At 44.6% G+C, this 23579-nt stretch overlaps 1 protein-coding gene across 2 annotated transcripts in view; it reads right to left on the reverse strand.

Annotated features, from left to right (window-relative positions):
• Positions 1 to 23579, reverse strand: part of LOC105477787 (RAB7A, member RAS oncogene family) — an 89020-nt gene that overhangs the window by 18504 nt on the left and 46937 nt on the right. Inside the window, exons 1-2 of one of the 2 annotated variants that reach the window (XM_071092301.1) lie at positions 9492 to 9612; positions 1536 to 1596 (exon numbers count right to left, since the gene is read on the reverse strand). In XM_071092301.1, coding sequence (XP_070948402.1) covers positions 1536 to 1588 — 53 coding nt within the window. In that variant the 5' untranslated portion in view covers positions 1589 to 1596; positions 9492 to 9612. Of the gene's footprint in view, positions 1 to 1535; positions 1597 to 9491; positions 9613 to 23579 lie in introns of those variants that run through there. The other variant, XM_011734579.3, reaches the window with a different exon arrangement.

Genomic DNA, 23579 nt, shown 5'->3' on the forward strand with positions numbered 1-23579 from the left:
ACCACCTGAGCCAGAATCTCCAAGGGGAGAGGTGGCAAAACCTGGAATCAAATGAGGGCTCGGTGAGACTTTTTGCACACATTTGGGTAAGGCAGGCCTAAAAGCACTATCTTTCCATCCCGACAGGGATGGAGTTGCGGGGTAGGAAAGACAGCACAAATTTAGGCCCTAGCCCACTGGTCTGGGGCTGGACAAATGCTAGCGAATAAAAGGTTCTTCAAAGGCTGGGCATTGTGGCTCAAGCCTGTAGTCCCAGCACTTTGGGAGGTCGAGACGAGTGGATTGCTTGAGCGCAGGAGTTTGAGACCAGCCTGGGCAACATGGCGAAACTCTGTCTCTACAAAAAATACAAAAATTTAACCAGGAGTGGTAGAACATACTTGTGGTCCCAGCTACTCTGGAGGCTGAGGTGGGAGGATCCCTTGAGCCCAGGAGGTTGAGGCTGCAGTGAGCTGTGATTGCACCATTCACTCTAGTCTGGGCAACAGGGCGAGACCCTGTCTCTCACACGCATACAAAAAAAGGTTCTTCAGGTGATTCAGATAAGCCAGTCAAGATAGAAAAAACCTCTGGCTTTTCAAAGGAAGGACAGGGGGCTTTGGACTAAAGAAGCATGCCTGCATTTGCTATTGTTGTTATTTTTAAAAATATATAAGCTTCCAATGAGTCAAAGCTTTCATGGGTCCCTTCAGATGCCAAGTCTGAAAAGCCTACCACAGAATCTTTTTATTTTAAGAGTTGGGGTCTTGCTCTGTCACTCAGGCTGCAGTGCAACGGCATGATCATACCTTGCTACAGCCTCAAACTCCTGGGCTCAAGCCATCCTCTCGCCTCGGCCTCCCCAGAAGCTAGGACTACAGGTATGGCACCTGGCTATATTTTTTTTTGTAGAGACAGGTCTCAAACTCCTGGGCTCAAGCAATCCTCCCCTCAGCCTCCAAAGCACTGGAATTATGGGCATAAGCCACCTCACCAAACCTACCACAGAATCTTAAGAGCCATTAGAGTGAGCTACATGGTTAGTGGCACATCTAGAATCAAAACCCAGTTGTGCCATCCCAGGCTCTTTTGCAGACAGACCTGAAGCAGGCACAGCAGCAGGAGGATACTGTATGGTACACTAAGAACACACATCTGCTAGGCCAGATGCCAATGGCAATACATCTATGTAACAGCAGGAAGATACTGTATGGTGCGCTAAGAACACACATCTGCTAGGCCAGATGCCAATGGCAATACATTTATGTAAGGAAGACTCCCCAGCCTGGCCGGCTTGGAGAAAAGGGATTCCATGAAAATGCCTATCCTTAGTTGAGTTCAAATAGTCATCCGTTCCCCATAAAAATCATGCTAAAAACCAGAGAACAAAAGGTTATATAACAAGGATCATCTAAATTTCTGCCACGCAGGGAAATATGTAAGGCCCTAAGCCTCCACTACGAAAGCAGGAAGTGGCAGCACAGACGGTATGGGCTCCGCAGCAGAGAAGCTTAGCTCTGAGCCAATCTGTTAGCTCAAATTCATGAGAAACTTACCCAGAATCTCCCAGGATGATAACCTTCAGCAACACTTTCTTCCTAGAGGTCATCCTTCAAACTAAAGGGGGAAAAGGAGAAATAACTGTGAGTGTGATGGAAACACCAAGGCAAAACACCTCCCTTGCATAAACGTCTTAGCAGCCCCGAGAGTGCAGGGCCCTGAGCCTTCCTGCTAGTTATCTTCTTTCCACCCAGGGGGTCCTGACAAACAACAGTATCACTCACCAGAACTCTGGACCCAAGAGCTAGGCAGAACAGCACAGGAGGGCGATCCGGCCCCTGCAAGCTGTTGGAGAGAATGTCTTCTCTTGCTTGGGTGGCGCATCAATTGAATGGATCGGCAATTTGAACCAATGCTCCAACTTACTCAACAGCTTGGTCCTTGCTTCATTCAGGTCACTGCTTCAGTTACACTTTCTCAAAGAAGTGACAGCTTTATCTAAAGCAGCATAACCCCTCATTTGCTCTCTATCCCATTACTCTGCTTGCTTTTTCTTCAGAGCACTTACCACTAATTGACATTTTTATGTACTATGTTAATCTGTTCTCTCCCTTTTCTAATAACCTCCATGAAGACAGTTTTATTCCTCATTGTATGCTCAACACCAAGTAGAAATTTTTTTTTTTTTTTTTGAGACAGAGTCTTGCTCTGTCACCCAGACTGGAGTGCAGTGGCCAGATCTCGGCTCACTGCAAGCTCCGTCTCCCGGGTTCACGCCATTCTCCTGCCTCAGCCTCCTGAGTAGCTGGGACTACAGGCGCCCGCCACCTCGCCCAGCTAGGTTTTTCTATTTTTTAGTAGTGACGGGGTTTCACCGTGTTAGCCAGGAGGGTCTCGATCTCCTGACCTCGTGATCCGCCCCGTCTCGGCCTCCCAAAGTGCTGGGACTACAGGCTTGAGCCACTGCGCCCGGCTGAAATTTATTAAATGTTGGGTACTGTCTGAATAATACTTGACTCTGCAGCTCTAGGGACGACGCTTTTCCAGAAAATCTTTCAGGCAGCCTTGTCTACTCATGACCAGAAGATGTGAAAAATGCCTGATCTCTGCTCAACTGTCTTCCAAGACTTGCCACAGCATGGTCTATCTACTCATCAAGACAGGGCTCCTGCCGTAACTGCCTCTCATTTGCCAGGGTCTGACTCAGTGACTTCCAGAAAATGAATGGGACTCAGAAGAACTACTTGTTAGCTTCTTCTTTAACCACCTAACTTTTGAAGGCAAGGCTGACAGCAGTGCCTACAGTAGGAGTGACTTAAGCAGCAGATACGAACCCAGGCCACAGGGATTTCTATTGTGGTTTTGCCACTTATTAATTTAGCTATATGACCTTGAGCCAGTCATTTAATTTCTCTGCTGGAATAGGGAATATAGAAATGATAGCTCTTATGTCCTAAGAATGCTGTGAAGACTGAATGAACAAAATGCTCAGGACAGTGACTAGAAAACGGTAGATGATTAGTAAATACTGGCTACTACCATCTTAAGGTATGCCAAATACAGATATGAGTAACAGAACACAGAGTCCAGAAGACAGTGAGAGAAGCAACAGGTCACAGCTCCTAGGCAAGGTTATCCAGCTATCCCCTTCTTTCCAGATGCTTGGCTGTCAATTGTTCTTTTTCTTAACAGGTGGTATTACACCCAAGACCACTAACTAAAAGGAAGTATCAGACCTGACTACAGTCCTACAGGGCAGGATTTGGTAACAAGGCCTACGCTCTTGAAAGTGACCATCCTCGATGGCTTCAGAGTCTGTTTCTGGCTACAAGAACAGTATGGGAATAGGAGCCAGACTAGAGGATGGTTTGCTAGGCAAATACCCCAGGTCCCATGACCTACGCAAAGGGTCAAGCTGTTTCTCTGCCAAAAGCCTCATGCCCATGGCTGGACTGTGAAGACACTGTATCTCAGCCCAACAGCATTTATCTAGAAAGTTCTTACTAGTGCTAGTTAGGGGCAGTATAAGATGACTTGAAGTTCTGTCTTCCATGATAATCAGCACCGAGAGGTATACCCCAAACTATTCATTATATGTGGAGCCCCACTATTCCCCTACCTTTCTCCCCAGGGACTGCTTCGACTGGTCAAAGTTTAAATGTCACACTCTAAAGTCTGGTATCACATTTCAAGATAGAGATCAGATGATGAGAGTGGTGGTAAGTTTCAAATCGAAAGAAGGGGAGGCCAAGGCGGGCAAATCATGAGGTCAGAGTTCAAGACCAGCCTGGCCAACATAGTGAAACCCCGTCTCTACTAAAAATAGAAAAGGCTAGGCGCAGTGGCTCACGCCTGTAATCCCAGCACTTTGGGAGGCCGAGGTGGGCGGATCACGACATCAGGAGATCAAGACCAGTCTGGCTAACATGGTGAAACCCCGTTTCTACTAAAAATATGAAAAATCAGCTGGGCGTGGTGGCATGCGCCTGTAGTCCCAGCTACTCGGGAGGCTGAGGCAGGAGAATCACTTGAACCCGGGAGGCGGAGGTTGCAGTGAGACGAGATCACACTACTGCACTCCTGCCTAGGCAACAGAGTGAGACTCTGTCTCAAAAGAACAAAAAAACAAAACAAAATTAGCTGGGCATGGTGGCACGTGCCTATAATCCCAGCTACTCAGGAGGCTGAGGCAGGAGAATCATTGGAACCCAAGAGGCGGATGTTGCAATGAGCCGAGATCATGCCACTGCACTCCAGCCTGGGTGACAGTGTGAGGCTCTGTTTCAAAAAAAAAAAAAAAAAATTAGCTGGGCGGGCATCTGTAATTCCAGCTACTCTGGAGACTGAGGCAGGAAAATCGCTTGAACCCAGAAGGCAGAGGTTGCAGTGACTGGTGGGGAAGGGAAAAAAAGGCTGGGTATGGTGGTTCACACCTGTAATGCCAGCACTTTGGGAGGCTGAGGCAGGTGGATCACTTGAGGTCAGTAGTTCAAGACCAGCCTGGCCAATATAGTGAAACTCCGTCTCCACTAAATACACACAAAAAAATAACCAGGCATGGTGGTGCGCACCTGTAGTCCCAGCTACTCGGGAGGCTGAGGCAGGAGAATCGGTTAAATCCAGGAGGCAGAGGTTGCAGTGAGCCGAGATCACGCCACTGCACTCCAGCCTGGGCGACAGAGCAAGACTCTGTTTCAAAAAGAAAAGAGAGAAAAAGATGATAAAAGGATCTGCAAAGATATTTGGAGAATATTTATGAAAGTGACTGATTTTGAGAATGGGAAAAGGGACTTGCATAACTTGCTTTGTTAATATGTTTCACTGGTGTACCAATGTTGTTTAATAATATTAAAAATAAAAGAAACAGGAAACACACTTCAACCTCCACACTCCCACATGACAGAATTCACGTTTGTTTCCTTCCCTTTGAGTCTCTACCCACATGTGTCACAAAGCAGTGACCATCAGGCCACCTTCCATCTTAATGTCTAATACCTCTCTGAGTGAATTAAGCATTTAAATAGCCATTCCTGCTCTTTATTTATTAATATAACAAAAATTTGGAAAAAATGCTGTAATCTGTGGGATTACTTCCTTGAGATAAAGCAACACCTATGTGGGGGTTGAGGGGTCGGTAGATCTTCCTAGATTCCGACTCATAAGACTATCACAGGCCATATTTGGCACAAGTCCACTGAGAAGGACGGGGACAGAGACACAGCTGGCAGGCAGGGCAGTGGCAGGTCAGCAGCAGCAGTTCTTGCAAGAGTCCATACACAAGATGGCTCAGGCACAGGGAGACTGTGTTGACTCAATACCTTGACTTAGAACGCTCAATCTTGGGGGTGCCAGTATCTCTTTTGACAGCTCCTTAGGCTCCCCATAAGGACATCCCCAGCAGAGTCACTGTGTTCCATGAAACAAAAGCCTGGTGGCCCATCAGGTGTCCATGGCTCTTTCCTGTCCAAATGTAATTTACCAATCAGAGGATATTTTACCATAAGGACCATGCCCAGCAACAAATGTGACATTCTGCCTTATCTAGCTCCCAGGGAAACAGAGCTAGAAAGTTAAACAAAGGTCAAATTCTCATGCAAGGAAAGGATTTTGTCAACTGTAACTCATGGATACTGTTTAGGGATGGGATTACTGAGTCAAAAGCAAAGTTTTGGCCAGGCGCGGTGGCTCATGCCTATAATCCCAGCACTTTGGGAGGCTGAAGAGGGTGGATCACCAGAGGCCAGGAGTTCGAGACCAGCCTGGCCAACATGGTAAAACACTGTCTCTACCAAAAATACAAAAACTTAGCTGTCGTGGTGGTGGGCGTCTAATTCCAGCTACTAGAAAGGCTGAGGCAGGAGAATCGCTTGAACTCAGGAGGCGGACGTTTCAGTGAGCTGAGATCACACCACTGCACTCCAGCCTGGGCAACAAGAGCAAAACTGTCTTTTTTTTTTTAAAAAAAAAAAAAAAAGCAAAGTTTTCATGATTTTTGCTAATTCACTTTCCTGAAAGATTTTTCCAATTTATACAACAATCACTATTACAGTGGTTAGCAGGAGTACAGAACCTAAATGAGAAAAATGATAATTTTACAGAGAAAAAACAATCTGAATAAACAGTCTAGCATTCTCTCCTATTTAAACAAGTCTTTTTTTTTTTTTTTTTTTTTGAGGTGAGGAGGGGAGGCTGGGGAGAATTTAATTAAACAATTCCATTTTTATTCATAAAAATAAATAAATACACAAGAAATGTCCCTTCCCCTAAAACACTAATGACAAGAGACTTGCCTTTACAGTCTTAGAAGGTATGCTATAAAAATACAGTATTAACAGTGGGGTGCTGGAATAGGACTAAACCGATCAAGGAAAGGGACACCAGAAATGGAACAATTTTGACAAATATGGCATTATAAAATTCAGTGGCAAAAAGATGAACAATTCACTAAATGGTAAGAGTCAGAAAAATTTTGGTGAAAATTAAGATCTCTACATCTCCTCTTCCAAGAGAGTCCCAAAGGAGTAAAGATTTGAATGTAAAAATGGTTACACATGAAGCAGAAAGGAATACACACAAATATTAGCAAGTTGTTCCATGTGGTGGGATTACAAAGGTTTTTGTTTCCTTATACTTAACTGTGACTCTCAGAGGAGCACATTACCTTTACACTCAAACAGCCACCTCCACTTTGGAGAAAAACGTTAATCTGGTGATTTTTTCAAATAAATTTCTGATGACAAAAATCTCCATTAATCAGGCAAGACAAATTACACTTAAATGCAGGTTTTCATCTTCACTCAGGGCTTGCTAAGCATTTCAGAGTTATTGCAAATGGTACTAAACAGCCGATCCTAAGAATTCCACATCTTCTTTCACCAGGACATTGATGGCTTTAAACTGGCAAAAGTTAAAAGGTATATTTTTGTACTTAATGTTCTCCAATCAAGAATGGGACACTTGGCCAGGTGCGGTTGCTCAAGCCTGTAGTCCCAGCACTTTGGGAGGCCGAGACGGGCAGATCACGAGGTCAGGAGATTGAGACCATCCTGGCTAACACAGTGAAACCCCATCTCTACTAAAAATACAAAAAATTAGCAGGGCGTGGTGGCGGGCGCCTGTAGTCCCAGCTACTCAGGAGGCTGAGGCAGGAGAATGGTGTGAACTCGGGAGGCGGAGCTTGCAGTGAGCTGAGATCATGCCACTGCACTCCAGCCTGGGCGACAGAGCGAGACTCTGTCTCAAAAAAAAAAAAAAAAAAAGAATGGGACACTTGTTAGAAAAGAGCCAGGTGTGGTGGCTCACACCTGTAATCCTAGCATTTTGGGAAGCTGAGGCAGGTGGATCACGAGGTCAAGAGATTGAGAAATCCATCCTGGCCAACATGGTGAAACCCCATCTATACTAAAAATACAAAAATTAAGCTGGGCAAGGTGGCATGTGCTTGTAATCTCAGTTACTCGGGAGGCTGAGGCAGGAGAATCGCTTGAACCTGGGAAGTGAAGGCTGCACTGAGCCGAGATCGCACCACTGCACTCTAGCCTGGGCAATAAGAGCGAAACTCCATCTCAAAAAGAGAAAAGCCAGGAACAAAACACACTAAATGCAACTTTTGCTACAAGAAGCTGCCCAAGCAGAGTTAGCTTCAAAATGTCCACCAGCAATTTCTGCTTTTGTTATCAATTTCTATTTCCATCTTCATGGATTTCTGAAGATTGAAATTATTTTGTAAAAGGCTGTGGCCAGGCATGGTGACTCATGCCTGTAAACCCAGCACTCCGGAGGCTGAGGCGGGCAGATCACTTGAGGTCAAGAGTTTGAGACCAGCCTGGCCAACGTGGTAAAACCCCATCTTTACTGAAAATACAAAAATTAGCTGGGTGTGGTGCACACACCTGTAATACCAGCTACTCGGGAGGCTGAGGCAGGAGAATCGCTTGAACCAGGAGGCAGAGGCTGCAGTGAGCCGAGATCGCACCACTATACTCCAGCCTGGGCAGCAGAGCGAAATGAAGTCTCAAAAAAAAAAAAAAAAAAAAAAAAAAATACCAAAACAGGCTACAAAGTTTGAAATTTCTAACTGGAAAACAGTTCTCTAAAGCAATGACTACTTCCTCTCACAGGAGAATTATGAGCCGGCAGAGTAGAAAGGAAGAAAGAGTTACACAAGGTCTCTGAGACCTGGTCCTTCAAGGAAAGCATTTTAGATAACTTCCATTATTAATCCATGTATATATTAACATCCTCTAAAAACTTTCTAGAAAAAGGTAAATTCAGAACACCTTTCCTTCTGCCACCAAACCAAACCTCACCGGTGTGCATCAGAAGAAGCTCCTCAGAGCGAAACTACCAATATTTGTACCAGTATTTGAACGATGAAACAATTCTTTCCTTCAAGTACAATGTTTCTCATAACAAATCAAAAGCTGACATCTTCCTTTATTCGCCTGCAGTCATCACCTTCTTCATCTATGCCACAGAGAAGCCAAATGGCCACATGAGCAGACACAATAAGGAAACACCAGCAAATAAAAAGATCAAGAAAAATATTGTCCAAGGGTTTGGGCGAGCAGAGGTCAGTGGTCAGAGAGAGGTTAACCAGGAACGCACAGGGGTACTTAGGGGAAGGGCAAAAGACTTCTATGGTGAAAATGAGGACAGCAGGGAAGGGCTAGGAAGTTGGGGGTCAGTTAGCAATTCAAAAGTCTGAAATCTTGCAGGTAGGATAATAGCTCACATGGAGGTGAAGGCTTTATGGTGTTGCAGTACCCAGGAATTGAAAGCAAAGTATAGTAGTCCCCACTTATCCATGGGGGATAGGCCCCAAGACCCCCAGCGAATGCCTGAAACACAGCAAGTACCAAACTTGTCACCCTTCAGGACACATTGATGATGTTCATGTCTTCCACCTACAAATTTAATGCCTTTTCCTTTGTAAGTAAGCACTCATCATACACTGTGCGTTTTACCTTTTGCAGTGTGAGGTACCACAGCAAAACTAGCATGACTTTCTTTTTCCTTCTTCACAATTTCAAGGATAGAAAATATGTTCTCACAGATTTTAGCAACCTCAGCATACGATTTTTTCACTTTCCTTATTAAGTCAACAATTTTTACCTTTTCACTTTAAGAGTTTCTCTTTGGCATAACCGAATTGCTAGCATCTTGTGCTTTGGGACCATTATTAAGTCAAATATGAGTTACTTGAACACAAGCATTGCAACGTCGACTTGATAACCAAGACAGCTACTAAGTGACTAACGGGCAGGTGGCATCTATGGTGTAGAAACCCTGGACAAAGCGATGATTCACTTCCTGGGTGGGATAGCACAAGCTTTCATCAAGCTAATCCAAACAGCACACAATTTAAAAATTATGGCAGGGTACAGTAGCTCATGCCTATAATCCCAGAACTTTGGGAGGCTGAGGCAGGAAGACTGCTTAAGGCCAGGAGTTTGAGACCAACCTGTGCAACATATTGAAACCCAGTCTCTACCAAATATTTAATACATTACCTGGGCGTGGTGGTACACTCCTGTGAGTCCCAGCTACTTGGCAGGCCGAGGTGGGAAGATGGCTTGAGCCCAGGAGTTTAAGGCTCCAGTGAGCTATGATCGCTCCACTGCCCTTCAGCCTGGGTGACAGAACAACCCTCTGTCTCAAAAAGCAGATGAACAAAAAGAAACTTAAGAATAGTATTTCTAGAATTTTCCATTTAACATTTCCAGACCACGACTGACTGCAGACAAAGAGGATTACTATATCTGCAAAGTCATCAAAACAACAGTATAAAATGCAGGAGATGAAACTGAACCAGGTGTTTATCACATCCACGGTCAGACAGCAACTAAGTGGCTAAGCTGGAATTAACAGGAGTGTCAGTCCAAGTCCTACCATGCCATTTTGCAATACCAGCTCTCACCCAAAGGATTCTGGCTCGTGAGGGCTGGGACTTTTAACAAGTCTTTTATGGCAATTCAGGCATACACATCAAGTTTGGAAACCAATGATGTGAAGAGTTTACAGCTACTGTTCTGATTTACGTGTTGTGCCTGATCCAAAACTGCAATAGCATTAGATATCTGAACAAATGCTAAAGGTTCAACAAAGCCATGGCAGTTAAACCAATTAATGTTCTATAGCTTGTTAACATTTTTAGTTGCTTGGTGTTTCCAAGTTGCCTGCCTACAACAGCTGGGTCCTAACCACAGTTGGCTCTTCTGCTCCCTTGCACTGTTACCACCCTAATTATGGTATCAAATTGTAGAAAACTCAGGAAGGTACTAAAGAATGAAGACAAAAAGCTACTGACAATTCCATCTCCCAGAAGCAATTGCTATTAGTATTAGAGTGTATGTCTTTCCAGTTTTCCTTCAAATAGTTGAGGTTATATATATCATGTATAACTTTGCATCTTATTTTTTCTACATTAAATATGTTACCATGTTGTTAAGGTTGCACGATATTCAGCACATGGATAATCTCAAATTTTCCCTTGCTGCTAAGTATGCATTGTTTTTAAATTATGATGAGATGAACCTATATGTAGACTGTCAGCATAATCTGATCAGACTCACAAATGTTTTAATCACTCAGCATTTCTTGGATTAGTAGAATACATTTCATCCATGTGCTTCTCAGTCTGCTGATGGTCTTTGCCTACCCTGCCTACTAGAATGTGACTTACTGCACATATGATCTAAATATAGCACTGGGAAGGAAGCATCATAGGGATACGGAGTTTGGAAGTATCAGGCTTCTGAGCAGATTCCAAAGTAACATTCCACACTTTCACCAGCACGGAACATGGGTAAACGTCTCTCTCCACCTCATTTTCTTCCAAGACTTCATGCTCTGTATATGACAATGAGAGAAGACCCAGCAGTCATCCTGCCCTCAAAACTGATAGACTTCAAGGCTCAGAGTGAAGTAGGCAAGCAATATTTGCTCATAAAGTTTTAGAGAAGGTCATGAGGAGAGACCGAGGGGAAGGGCAAAGGACTGCTATGGTGAAAATGAGGACAGCAGGTGAAAATGAGGCATCGAAAGTCACATAATACTACTGCACTGGACGTCAAGCAGAATAGCAGTGTCTGTTGTAGGCAGACTCTTTTCAGCTTCCCAAACTGAGGAATCAAATTAGGGCCTGAATAGTGAAGAGTCCCTGAAACAGCAAGACATCATTACCGAATGCGCTTTGTGCCAGGCACTGTACTACAGACTTTACTGGGGCAATTTGTTTACTCTTCCAACAAACCAAGCCTATAGGGATACAATGAGAATCCTCATCCAACAGATGAAAAAAAAGAAACTCAACAGCAGTCACTTGGTTTCTAAAAAGACTCATTCTGGGGAGGGGGCAGGAATAGAAAGACTAGTAGTCTGACAAGGAAGGGGATGAGTGGACGGCTCTGGCCAAGCCATTTTTGTGGAATAATGAAGTCATTTGGGGGCACTCAGGAAGTAGGCTATCAGTCTGTTGTTCCATTTAGAATTACCACCTCTAGGAGGAAACCCAGTAGGAAAAGATAGAAGCCTTCGAAAAGAAACATTAAGGATCTAGGGGGGCAGGATAAACACTTTCATTACAATTAAAATATCTAGTGAGAGAAGCACATCAAGGAGCTGACCAAATATCTTAAAACACTTTTTTTTTTTTTTTTTTTTTGAGACAGTCTTGCTCTGTCTCAGGCTGGAGTACAGTGGCGCAATCTAGGTTCACGGCAACTTCCCCCTCCAGGGTTCAGGCAATTCTGCCTCAGTTTCCCGAGTAGCTAGGACTACAAGCATGGGCCACCATGCCTTTTTTTTTTTTTTTTTTTTTTGATGGAGTCTCACTCTGTCGCCCAGGCTGGAGTGCAGTGGTGTGATCTTGGCTCACTGCAAACTCCACCTCCAGATTCATGCCATTCTCCTGCCTCAGCCTCCCAAGTAGCTGGGACTACAGGTGCCCGCCACCATACCCAGCTAATTTTTTCTGTATTTTTAGTACAGACAGTGTTTCACCGTGTTAGCCAGGATGGTCTCGATCTCCTGACCTTGTAATCCGCCCACCTCGCCTCCCAAAGTGCTGGGATTACAAGTGTGAGCCATCGCACCTGGCCTGTATTTTTAGTAGAGATGGGGTTTCACCATTTTGGCCAGGATGGTCTAGAACTCCTAAATTCAAGTGATCTGCCCGGCTCAGCCTCCCAAAGTGCTGGGATTACAGGTGTAAGCCACCGTGCCCAGCCTAAAAAATTCTCTTAATTTTTTTTATTTTCAAGAGACGGGTTTCACTATGTTGTCCAGGCTGGAGTGCAGTGGCTTTTTACAGGTGCAATCCCACTACTGATCAGCATAGGAGAGTTATTTGATCTGCTCTATTTGCTACCCGGGCCGGTTCACCCTCCTTGGGCAACCTGGTGGTCCCCTGCTTCTGAGGGGTCACTGCACTAATGCTGAAGTTAAAGCAGATACCCAATTGGTATAATGCACTAAAACCCAGAATTCCTGTGACTCAAGTGATCCTCCTGCCTCAGCCTCCTGAGTGGCTGGTACTATAGGTATGCACCACTGTGCCCAGATGCAAAAATTTAATTCTGTTCTCTCTTCTACAGAGTTAAGAAGTTCCACTCCAGTATTTGGTAATCCCAGCTACCAGGGAGGCTGAGACAGAAGAATCACTAGAACCTAGGAGGTGGAGGTTTCAGTGAGCTGGGATTGCATCACTGCACTCCAGCCTGGGCGACAGAGCAAGACTGTCTCAAAAAAACAAACAAAAAATTATGCCATGAGTAGAACTCTTAAGCCCCAGGACTACTAATCATTGTGTTATTAATCTTACTATATTAATCAAACATATACCAAGGGCAGAAGTAGATACGAGACTACAAGAAGAAATCATACCAAATGCAAAAAGTAAACTACTACTGTGATCAAGACATGTTAAGTTTACTTTAAGGGTAATTACCTTAGTTGGGAAAATTAGGGAAGGATTCCTCTGAGAAGAATTGAACCTGGATGTGAAGGGCGAAAAGGGAGCAAACAATTTTCCTTAAAGAACGTATGAAAATGAGGTGCCTGGGTCAGATCACGCAGGACACAGTGGGCTGTACTAAGGTCCCGAAACCACACAGTAATGAGAAGCCTGACTTGAGATTTCTAAGCAGCAGTGTTCATCCTGCAGAGCCAGCGTCCTGCCTGCCTGCAGTGGGGAGGGGAGGAGACCCTGCGGTGGACAGTGAGGATGCTGCTGCCACCTTCAGGCAAGAGAGGACTGCACTAGACCAGTGTGAAAGCAGAAGGGAATGGGGACAAAGTAAAGGTGGATGGCATCTAGTGATGGATTGGATTGGGATGGGTATGGGAAATGCGGGAAAACGCCAAGGAAGTCGCCTGGGTTTATGTCTCATGGGACCAAGAGGATTTCTTAGATCAGGGAAGTCTGAAAAACAGTGAGGTGTTTCTTGGGGTGGAATTGTGTTTGATTTTAGACATGCTGTTTGAGATGACCCTCAACCAAATCTATTTTTAAAGATACACTGGTATTTAGTTATATTTAAGCTTCACTGTTAACTGAGGGAATATTAATTTGTGCTAGGATTTTATGGCTGAAGTCTATCTAGACGCCTGTGCTAAATTGGGAATGTTATGTGCATTCACCAGACACGGAAAGCAGATGGCTGGACCTGCCATCTAGAGGTCTGCTGTCTGGAGGCCCAGATGACATAATCATGGCAAAGTACACCAGCAGAAATATTGAATGTTTTCAAAGGCAAGACTAAACAGCTGAATGTGCAACCCCTAAAAACAAGTGTTCAGCATGTTAAAAATAACTGGTCAAAACATTTACTGGTTATCAATCCCTTAACAAGCTTCAAAGAAGTTCCTAGAAAGCATGCTGGAAAATGTTAAATGACTGAAATGAGAAAGAGCAAGATTGATGGGTCAGGTACAGAGAGCAGCTAAGCATCAGGGGGGTGGTGCAGTAAGTTATCTTGGCAGGCCAATGAAACAGTTGGGATGCAGGAACAGGGCCTGAAGACATAGATCCACCAAGGCTAGAGACCTGAGCGGGCACATAAAAGCAGCCAGGTGAGGGAGATATCTAGTCTACCCTTCCAGTCCTTCTCCAGAATACACCTCGTTCCCAGCCATCACACGGCTTGTCTCAAGTGGGCCTGCCATTCCTCCCACAGGGTCCTACCTGACCCCCTAATGTAATGCCCTTTCTGCCCAGGAACCTGCTCATCTCCCTCAAACCCAAGAGCATCTGGGGCCCAGACACCTTTTTAAAAATCATACTTGAGGCCAGGCATAGTGGCTCATGCCTGTAATCCCAGCACTTTGGGAGGCCAAGGCGGGTGGATCACAAGGTCAGGAGATCGAGACCATCTTGGCTAACACGGTGAAACCCCATCTCTACTAAAAATACAAAAATTAGCCGAGCGTGGTGGCCTGCGCCTGTAGTCCCAGCTGCTGGGGAGGGTGAGGCAGCAGAATGGCGTGAACCCGGGAGGCGGAGCTTGCAGTGAGCAGAGATCGCGCCACTGCACTCCAGCCTCGGAGACAGAGTAAGACTCTGTCTCCAAAAGAAAAAAAAAGAAAAAAAAATCATACTTGAATCATGATTACCTGTGTCTCTGCCTCTCATCCAAGTGGGGGTAGGGCAGGAGGAGGACAGGGCAGGTGGGAGGTGTGTGTTGCGGGGGCGGGGAGAAATTCTCCTTGAAGGTATTCTCTCCTTCATCCCCAAATTCCTAATCCCAGTAGCGCCTGTGGTGCAAGGGCTTGGTAAACAATGGTGCAGGGACAGTGGACACGCCCAGAGGCCAAGGAAGAGACGATGGGGAATGCCAGTCTATCTCTGTTTAGATATACATTTTTGGGTCACTGCCTCTGTGAAAGTGCCTTCTTTTAGGTTCCACTGAGGGCTGCAGATTCTTAGCACAAGACACTCTCTTATTCAAATGAAGACTTTGAGCCTCTTGCCCATTATGAAACCTCATAGGTACCACTAAGCAGGAAAAAGTGGGCTGACAATTCTGGCCAAGGAGTATTCTCTGAAGTACCAACAACAATAAATGTTACCTGGACTCTTACTTAAAAGGTATAGACATACTTCCTCACGCTGCTGACCTATGATACTTTGGTAATAAACAGTTGAGAGTAAACAAAATCTCGAGAGATTATACAAGACATAAAAAATGCCTGGGCACTTCCCCCATCCCCCTATTTCCAGGTTTCAGTAAATTCTGCTGACAGCCCTGCATCTTACTAGAGCCTACCATGGACAACAGAGGCATGCTGATGTGTGTCACAAGAAGGGGTGTCTAAGTATCAGAAGGTACAGTCACTTTTGCTGTTACTACTGGTCACAGCAGGCCTTTGTGCAATGAATACAGTGCTGTCCCTTAGAGCTAGCCCATGGAGCCTATGTGGCACTATCAAAGGTAACCTCGCACGCTGCTTGTGAGGCTGGGAAAAGGGCACAGGGAGGAAGACAGCAAGCATTTCCATCCGTGTGGGCATCAGCCTGGATGAACCATGAGGGAAAATGGTTCTGGCATGTGCAGTGTTTGTCCATTCAGCTAGGGCTCAAATGGCAGTCTCTTCCTGAGAATTCAAGATTTACACAACTTGTCTAAGGCTCCACAGCTAGTTATGTGCAAGGTAGCAGGCCAGATTCTATTTTGTCCCATTCAAAGATGCTTAAGGAACTTGAGATCATGGTCCCCATTGTAGCAACCAGAAGGATATGCTCCCAAATGCTCAGGAAGACTGCTGATTATACTGAACACTGGGAAAAGAAAGATGGCTAGAAATTGCCAAAACAAGATAATGGAAAGCCAACCCTCCGGTTTTAGGATCGCAATCATGGGTTTTGTTTTTGAGATGGAGTCTTGCTCTGTCACCCAGGCTGGAGTGCAGTGGTGCGATCTTGGCTCACTGCAACCTCTGCTTCCCAAGTTCAAGGGATTCTCCTGTCTCAGCCACCTGAGGAGTTGGGATTATATTATAGGCACGTGCCAGCACCCAACTAATTTTTATATTTTGGTAGAGACGGGGTTTCACCACGTTGCCCAGGTTGGTCTCCAACTTCTGGCCTCAGGTGATCCGGCGCCTCGGCCTCCCAAAGTGCTGGGATAACAGTGAGCCACCGTGCCCAGCCACAACCATGGGTTTTCAATCCCACCTCAGATACATTCAGCTGCATGAACTGTTTTTTGTTTTTTGAGACAAGGTCTCTCCCCGCTTCCCAGACTGGAGTGCAGTGGAGTGTGATCACTGCAGCCTCGACCTCTGGGGCTCAGGAGATCCTCCCACCCTTGGCCTCTCGAGTAGCTGGGACTATAGGCACACGCTACCATGCCCAGATTTTCTTTTTTGAAAAAAAATTATGGTAGAAATGAGGTCTCTCTACATTGCCCAGGCTGGTCTCAAATTCCTGGGTTCATGCATTCTTTCCCACCTCAGCCTCCCAAAGTGCTGGGATTACAGGGATAAACTACCCCATGTGGCAGCTGTGTGAACTGAAATGCCCCTCTGCTTCCATGTGAAAAATGAGAATCCTCCACAAATGAGATAATGCACATAAAGCTCCTAGCATTCCATTTGACACATGAAATATGAGTGGCTTTGTTATGAGGGCTTTTCTAACTTAAATGAAAAATATGTACTTAATCAACAAGTATTATTCCATCTTCCAAATCTCACTATTGTAGTCTCTCACACTAACTTCTAGATTTTTGCTATATCCATGTCAGTGCAGATACGTGTCTAATGTCTTGTTGTATTTCTAATACAAATTATACATTCAGCTATATACTACCTAAAACTGCAGTGTGATCTGCATTGGTGTACTGCATCATATGTTAACAGGGCAGTGGAGAGTCATATTTAGCATAAGACCCCTGTCATTTGAGGAAGATAAGGTCACAGAGACCTTTGTGAAGTCCTAATTGGCCAATACCAATTATTACAAAGGGCAAAAATGCCCTTTGTTAGAAGAAAAATAAAGCAGCACTGAAACATGGGCACTGGGTCACTAAGTGGCTCACTCCCATATACCAATTTGAATTCTTGCCTCCACTTTCCCTGTTTTGCAGTGACCACATAGGCACATAGGCCCTAAGAACATGGGTTACCACTCATGATCCTATCCACGTCATGCTAAAATATCCCATGTCCTAACAGCCTCTTTCTGGGCCCCACTTAAAGCTGATCATGTGTTGCCATTTTAAATTCAGAAGCAGTAGTCACTGACCATGAGCTAGGGGGTAAACACACCAAATCCAGTTCAAACACTTGCTGAGTGCCACGAAGTGTCCATTACTGAGCTAGGTGCTGGGGATGACCTACAGACAAAACTGCAAATACTTTCTTACTTCAAAAGGAGGCCATCTCAGTTCTCTATAAGCTAGTAAGTACATGATTGTGTCCTGTGGCTTTGTAAGTGTTAAACTGGAAACCTCAGTGGCTATATTCCACTAGTTACTTCACAATTCCTTCCTGGACAAGGGCATCTACACAATTCTGAAACCGCCTCCACAGAGTTGACAAAAAAGGCCTGCTGGGTTCTAGATAGAAATGTAGTTACAACAAAGCATTAATCAGAGTGTACTTTGGCCCCTTTCCTTGTTGCTACAAGTCTGACGTTTTGCATCCCCATTGTTCCTAGAGATAGGATTTCTAACATCAGGGTCATAAGACTGTGTAAAAATTTGCATCCCCACTGTTCCTATAGGCAGTATCTCTGACATTAGAATCATAAGGCTTTTATTTAAGGATCGCTTAAGATGTGTATCAGACCCCAATTCCAGCAACCAGTTTGAAGATCCCCATGGAGGAACATGAACAGCATAACACAGCTTCTCTCCCTGTCCCATGACTTCACTCTGCACTCTTTGACCAATCAACAATCTCCACACTTCGGCCCACTTAAAACCCTTAGAAACCCCAGCCCCAAACTCCCTAGGGAAATGGATGTGCAGTTCTCTCCTATCTGCTCATGTGGTGGCCCTATGATTAAACCTCTTTCTCGGCTGGGCACGGTAGCACCCCTGTAATCCCAACAATTTGGGAGACAGGAGTTTTGAGACCAACCTGGGCAATATAGCAAGACCCCGTCTTTACAAAAAATAAAAAATTAGCCAAAGCCGGGCGCAGTGGCTCACGCCTGTAATCCCAGCACTTTGGGAGGCTGAGGTGGGCGGATCACCTGAGGTCAGGAGTTTGAGACCAGCCTGACCAACATGGTGAAACCCCATCTCTACTAAAATACAAAAAAATTAGCTGGGCGTAGTGGCATGCGACTGTAATCTCAGCTACTTGGGAGGCTGAGGCTGGAGAGTCGCTTGAACCCGGGAGGTGCAGGTTGCAGTGAGCCGAGATTGCGCCATTGCACTCCAGCCTGGCAAAAGTGAGACTGTCTCCAAAAAAAAAAAAAAATTAGCCAAGCATAGTATTGTGCCTGTAGTCCCAGCTATTCAGGAGTTTGAGGCAGGAGAATGTCCTGGGCCTAGGAGTTCAAGGCTGCAGTGAACTATGATCTTGCCACTATACACCAGTCTGGATAACAGAGCGAGATCCTGTCTCCAACACCCACCCCCCACCCCCCACCGCCAACACACACACAACTCTTTCTCTGCTACAACCCAGTGTCTCAGCATTGCGGCATGCATCAGGTAATGGACCTCTTATGGTCTACAATTCTGTGCTATTTAGAAATGGTGAGGCCAGTTGTAGAACAAAACCAAAGCGCCTGAAACTCAGCCACAATGAATTTTTTTTTTTTTTTTTTTTTTTTGAGACAGAGTTTTACTTTGTTACCCAGGCTGGAGTGTGCAGTGGAATGATTTCGGCTCACTGCAACCTCTGCCTCCCGGGCTCAAGTGATTCTTCTGCCTCAGCCTCCCGAGTAGCTGTAGCTGGGATTACAGATCCCCACCACCATGCCAGCAAATTTTTGTATTTTTAGTAGAGACGGGGTTTCATCATGTTGGCCAGACTGGTCTCGAACTCCTAACCTCAGGTAATCTCCCCGCCTCGGCCTCCCAAAGTGCTGGGATTATAGGCGTGAGCCACTGTGCATCTTTAAGCTGCACAGTGCATCTTTAAAAGACCATCTTGGCTAACACGGTGAAACCCCATCTCTACTAAAAATACAAAAATTAGCCGAGCGTGGTGGCCTGCGCCTGTAGTCCCAGCTGCTGGGGAGGGTGAGGCAGCAGAATGGCGTGAACCCGGGAGGCGGAGCTTGCAGTGAGCCGAGATCGCGCCACTGCACTCCAGCCTCGGAGACAGAGTAAGACTCTGTCTCCAAAAGAAAAAAAAAGAAAAAAAAATCATACTTGAATCATGATTACCTGTGTCTCACAATGCATCTTTAAAAGTCAATTTTATTTCAGCTCTATATTCATCAATATACTTGGTCCACAACACTGAAACATCACCTGGTTTCTGCCCAAACACTTTCAATAATGATTAACTTCCTCCTATGCAGTGTTTCATCTTCAAACTATTCTAGCTGCAAAATGATGCAGGGAACTAGATTCTTTCTCTGTGTATTCTCCTCCCTGCCTTCTTCTGTGAGGCAGCAAAGTACCAATCTAATCCTTCTCCCATGTGATATCCTACATTATTTGGAGACACCCAGTCTCTTGATCACCAAAACTGCACATCTCTGGTTCTCTCAACTCCTCTGCATGCAACATGGCTTCTAGATGCCTTAACTTCCTGGCTGCCTACCTCTGGCTGAATTAGGCTCCTTATATTTCTTTAAATGTCTGTATCTTTGTACAAGTACTATCTATTACTAAAACAGGTTGATGCTTTAAGAATGTCGCATATGGGGCCGGGCGCGGTGGCTCAAGCCTGTAATCCCAGCACTTTGGGAGGCCGAGACGGGCGGATCACGAGGCCAGGAGATCGAGAGACGATCCCGGCTAACACGGTGAAACCCCGTCTCTACTAAAAAATACAAAAAAACTAGCCGGGCGAGGTGGCGGGCGCCTGTAGTCCCAGCTACTCGGGAGGCTGAGGCAGGAGAACGGCGTAAACCCGGGAGGCGGAGCTTGCAGTGAGCTGAGATCCGGCCACTGCACTCCAGCCTGGGTGACAGAGCAAGACTCCGTCTCAAAAAAAAAAAAAAAAAAAAAAAAAAAAAAGAATGTCACATATGGGGCCGGGCGCGGTGGCTCAAGCCTGTAATCCCAGCACTTTGGGAGGCCGAGACGGGCGGATCACGAGGTCAGGAGATCGAGGCCATCCTGGCTAACACAGTGAAACCCCGTCTCTACTAAAAAATACAAAAAAAAAAAAACTAGCCGGGCGAGGTGGTGGGCGCCTGTAGTCCCAGCTACTCTGGAGGCTGAGGCAGGAGAATGGCGTAAACCCGGGAGGCGGAGCTTGCGGTGAGCTGAGATCCGGCCACTGCACTCCAGCCTGGGCGACAGAGTAAGACTCCGTCTCAAAAAAAAAAAAAAAAAAAAAAAAAAAAGAATGTCACATATGAAGAAAAACAGGATGACTGAGCATTTTATAAACTTCCAAAACTCCAAAAACTTCCTCAGTTCTGAATAATACTCATGGTAAGTATGATTAGCCTTCAGTGATTTTAACTGCCCAAGAAATATAACAACAGTTGGTTAGGCTTCACTATGATGCCAACCCCGATTAGTCTAGACCACACATTCCTAACAGAAGTGATAACTAACATGGATCTGCAGCCCTCTAGTAGCCACAATGTATGCACAGTATATCCATGGTATTAAAATTTCATTGAAGCAGGGGAGACGTTAGGAAGAAAAGGTCTAAAAATTTAGGCTTGGAGGTAAAAGAGAGGTACAATAATGAAAAAAAATTGAGAAAACTAGTTTAAACCTGAACTGTCCAATACAACAGTTACTAGTCACCGGTGGCTATTTAAAGGAAAATTGCACGATATCAAATACAGTCTCTCAGTCATAGCTGCTATATTGGACAGTTCTACTATATGGTGTTGGTCTAAACAATTCTGAGGCATTTTACTAGGATTAACATATACTCTTCAAACATCTCAAGACTCAAGTTATAGCCCTTACTCATTTCATTACTATAATCCCAGCACTTTGGTAGACCGAGGTGGGCGGATCACAAGGTCAGGAGTTCAAGACCAGCCTGGCCAACATGGTGAAATCCCATCTCTACTAAAAATACAAAAATTAGCCAGGTGTGGTGGCAGGCGCCTGTAGTCCCAGCTACTCGGGAGGCTGAGGCAGGAGAACAGCTTGAACCTGGGAGGCAGAGGTTGCAGTGAGCCGAGATTGCGCCACTGTACTCCAGCCTGGGCGACAGAGTGAGACTCCGTCTCAAAAAAAAAAAAAGAAAAAGAAAAAGAAAAAGAAAAAACAAAAGTAAATTGTTTATCTGACCTTCTAAAAAATCAAGAGAGACAGAATATCCAAACAAGCCGGTTTTAGCAGGCATGATAAGGAACTACCCTCTCCTTTAATCCTTACAAAAAAGTAACCTGAAGTTAACCAATCAGTTATCTTTCAATTATTGTTTCCTTGTTCCCACCTTACAAAGTCCATTCTTCTACAACTGCCCACTGGGAGTTTTCATCCTATTTTGTATAACGGAGGCTGCCCTGATTCACGAACTGCAAATAAAAGCCAACTAAGATCTTTAAATGTGTTGTAATTTTGTCTTTTAACAGATATCATATCAAAAAGAACTATCCCTAGAAGGACTGACAAATTGGACTGCATCAACACTAAGAGCTTCTGCTCTTCCAAAAACACTATTAATAGAATGGAAAGACACAGACTAAGAGAAGATATTTGGAAATCACATATCTGACAAGAAGACTTGTATTCAGAATATACAAAGAACTCTCAAACACAGTAAGAAAAAAACCAACCCAATAAAATAAGTGGGCAAAAGATCTAACAGATACTTCACCAAAGAATAAGCAGGTGAAAAGATGTCTGTTCAACATTGCTACTCTTTAGGGAAACACAAATTAAAAACATAATGAGACACCATCACACACCTGTTAGAAAGGCTAAAAAATTTTTAAATGACCATGCTGTGTTAGCAAGGACATGGAGCAGATGGAACTCCCGTATACTGCTGGTGAGAATGTGAAATGGAAAAACCATTTTAAAAGTTAGATATATACTTTGGGTGATGAAAATGTTCTGGGCTGGGTGCGGTGGCTCATGCCTGTAATCCTAGCACTCTGGGAAGCTGAGACAGGCAAATCACTTGAGCCCAGGGTTTGAGGAAATCCTGGGCAACATGGCAAGATCCTGTCTCTACAAAAAACACAAAAATCAGCTGGGTGTGGTGGTGTACACCTGTAGTCCCAGCTCCATTAGAGTGAGACTCTGTTTCCTTAAAATAAAAAAAGGAAAGGAAAGGAAAAGAAAGGGAAAGGAAAAGGAAAAGGAAAAGGAAAGGAAAGGAAAGGAAAGGGGAAAAGAAAAGGTTCTGTAATTAGATGGTGACAGTTGTATAACCTTGTGAATATTTGAACTGTACACTTTGGGCGAAGTGTCTCATGCCTGTAATCCCAGTACTTTGGGAAGCTAAGGCAGGAAGGCTGAAGCTGGGAGTTTGAGAGCAGCCTAGACAACAAAGTGAGACACTGTCTCTATCAAAAAAAAAAAAAAATTAGCCAGGTGTGGTGGCGTGTGCCCTTAGTTCCAGCTACTCGTGGGGCTGAGGTGGAAGGATCACCTGAGCCTGGGAGGATGAAGGAGCAGTGAGCTGTGGTCACACTATTGCACTCCAGCCTGGGCAACAGAATGAGACCCTGTCTTCAAAAACTAAACAAAACAAAACAAAACAAAAAACGCACATTTTATATAGGGGAATTTTATGATGTATTAAGTATTTCAACTTTTTAAACAAAGTTAAAGCATATGCCTACCATATGCCCCAACCATTCCCCTCCGAAACAGCTACCTACCCAAGGGAAATGAAAACACAGATCTAGACAAGAGACTTGTGCACCAGTGTTCACAGAAACTTTTGTTGTAACAGCCAGAAATGTGAATCAATCCAAATGTCTATCAACAGAAAAGCTAATCAAATTGTGATATAGCTATACCATGAAATACCACTGAGCCACAAAAAGGAATGAACTACAGATACATACAGCACAGATAAAATAATAATGTCGAATGAGGCCAGATACTCCCCCACCCAATAAATACACAGTATATAAAGGATATATACAGATTCCACTTATACAAAATACCAGAAAATGCAAACTAGAAAGCAGATCAGTGGTTACCTGGAGAGGGGTAAGGAAGGGCAGCAGGCAGGAGGGCAAATTACAAAGAAATACTGGGATACTTCAGGGCAATGGATTTGTTCATTCCCTTGATTGTGGTGATGGTTTCACACAATACATACCATTTGTGAATGGTATGTATTCATACGTACATATGTCAAAACTCAAAGTATATAGTTTCAATATGTATGGCAATTATATTTCAATCAATGAAGCTGTTCTTTAAAAAAAAAAAAAAAAAAAAAAAAAAAGGTATAGTCAGAGGCCAGGAGGCTGCAAATAGCTGAGGGGATGACATGGAAGAAGCAGCCACTCTGCATTGCCTCAGTTCTCACTG

Source organism: Macaca nemestrina, chromosome 2 (genome assembly GCF_043159975.1).
Source record: "Macaca nemestrina isolate mMacNem1 chromosome 2, mMacNem.hap1, whole genome shotgun sequence".
Lineage (NCBI taxonomy): Eukaryota > Metazoa > Chordata > Mammalia > Primates > Cercopithecidae > Macaca > Macaca nemestrina.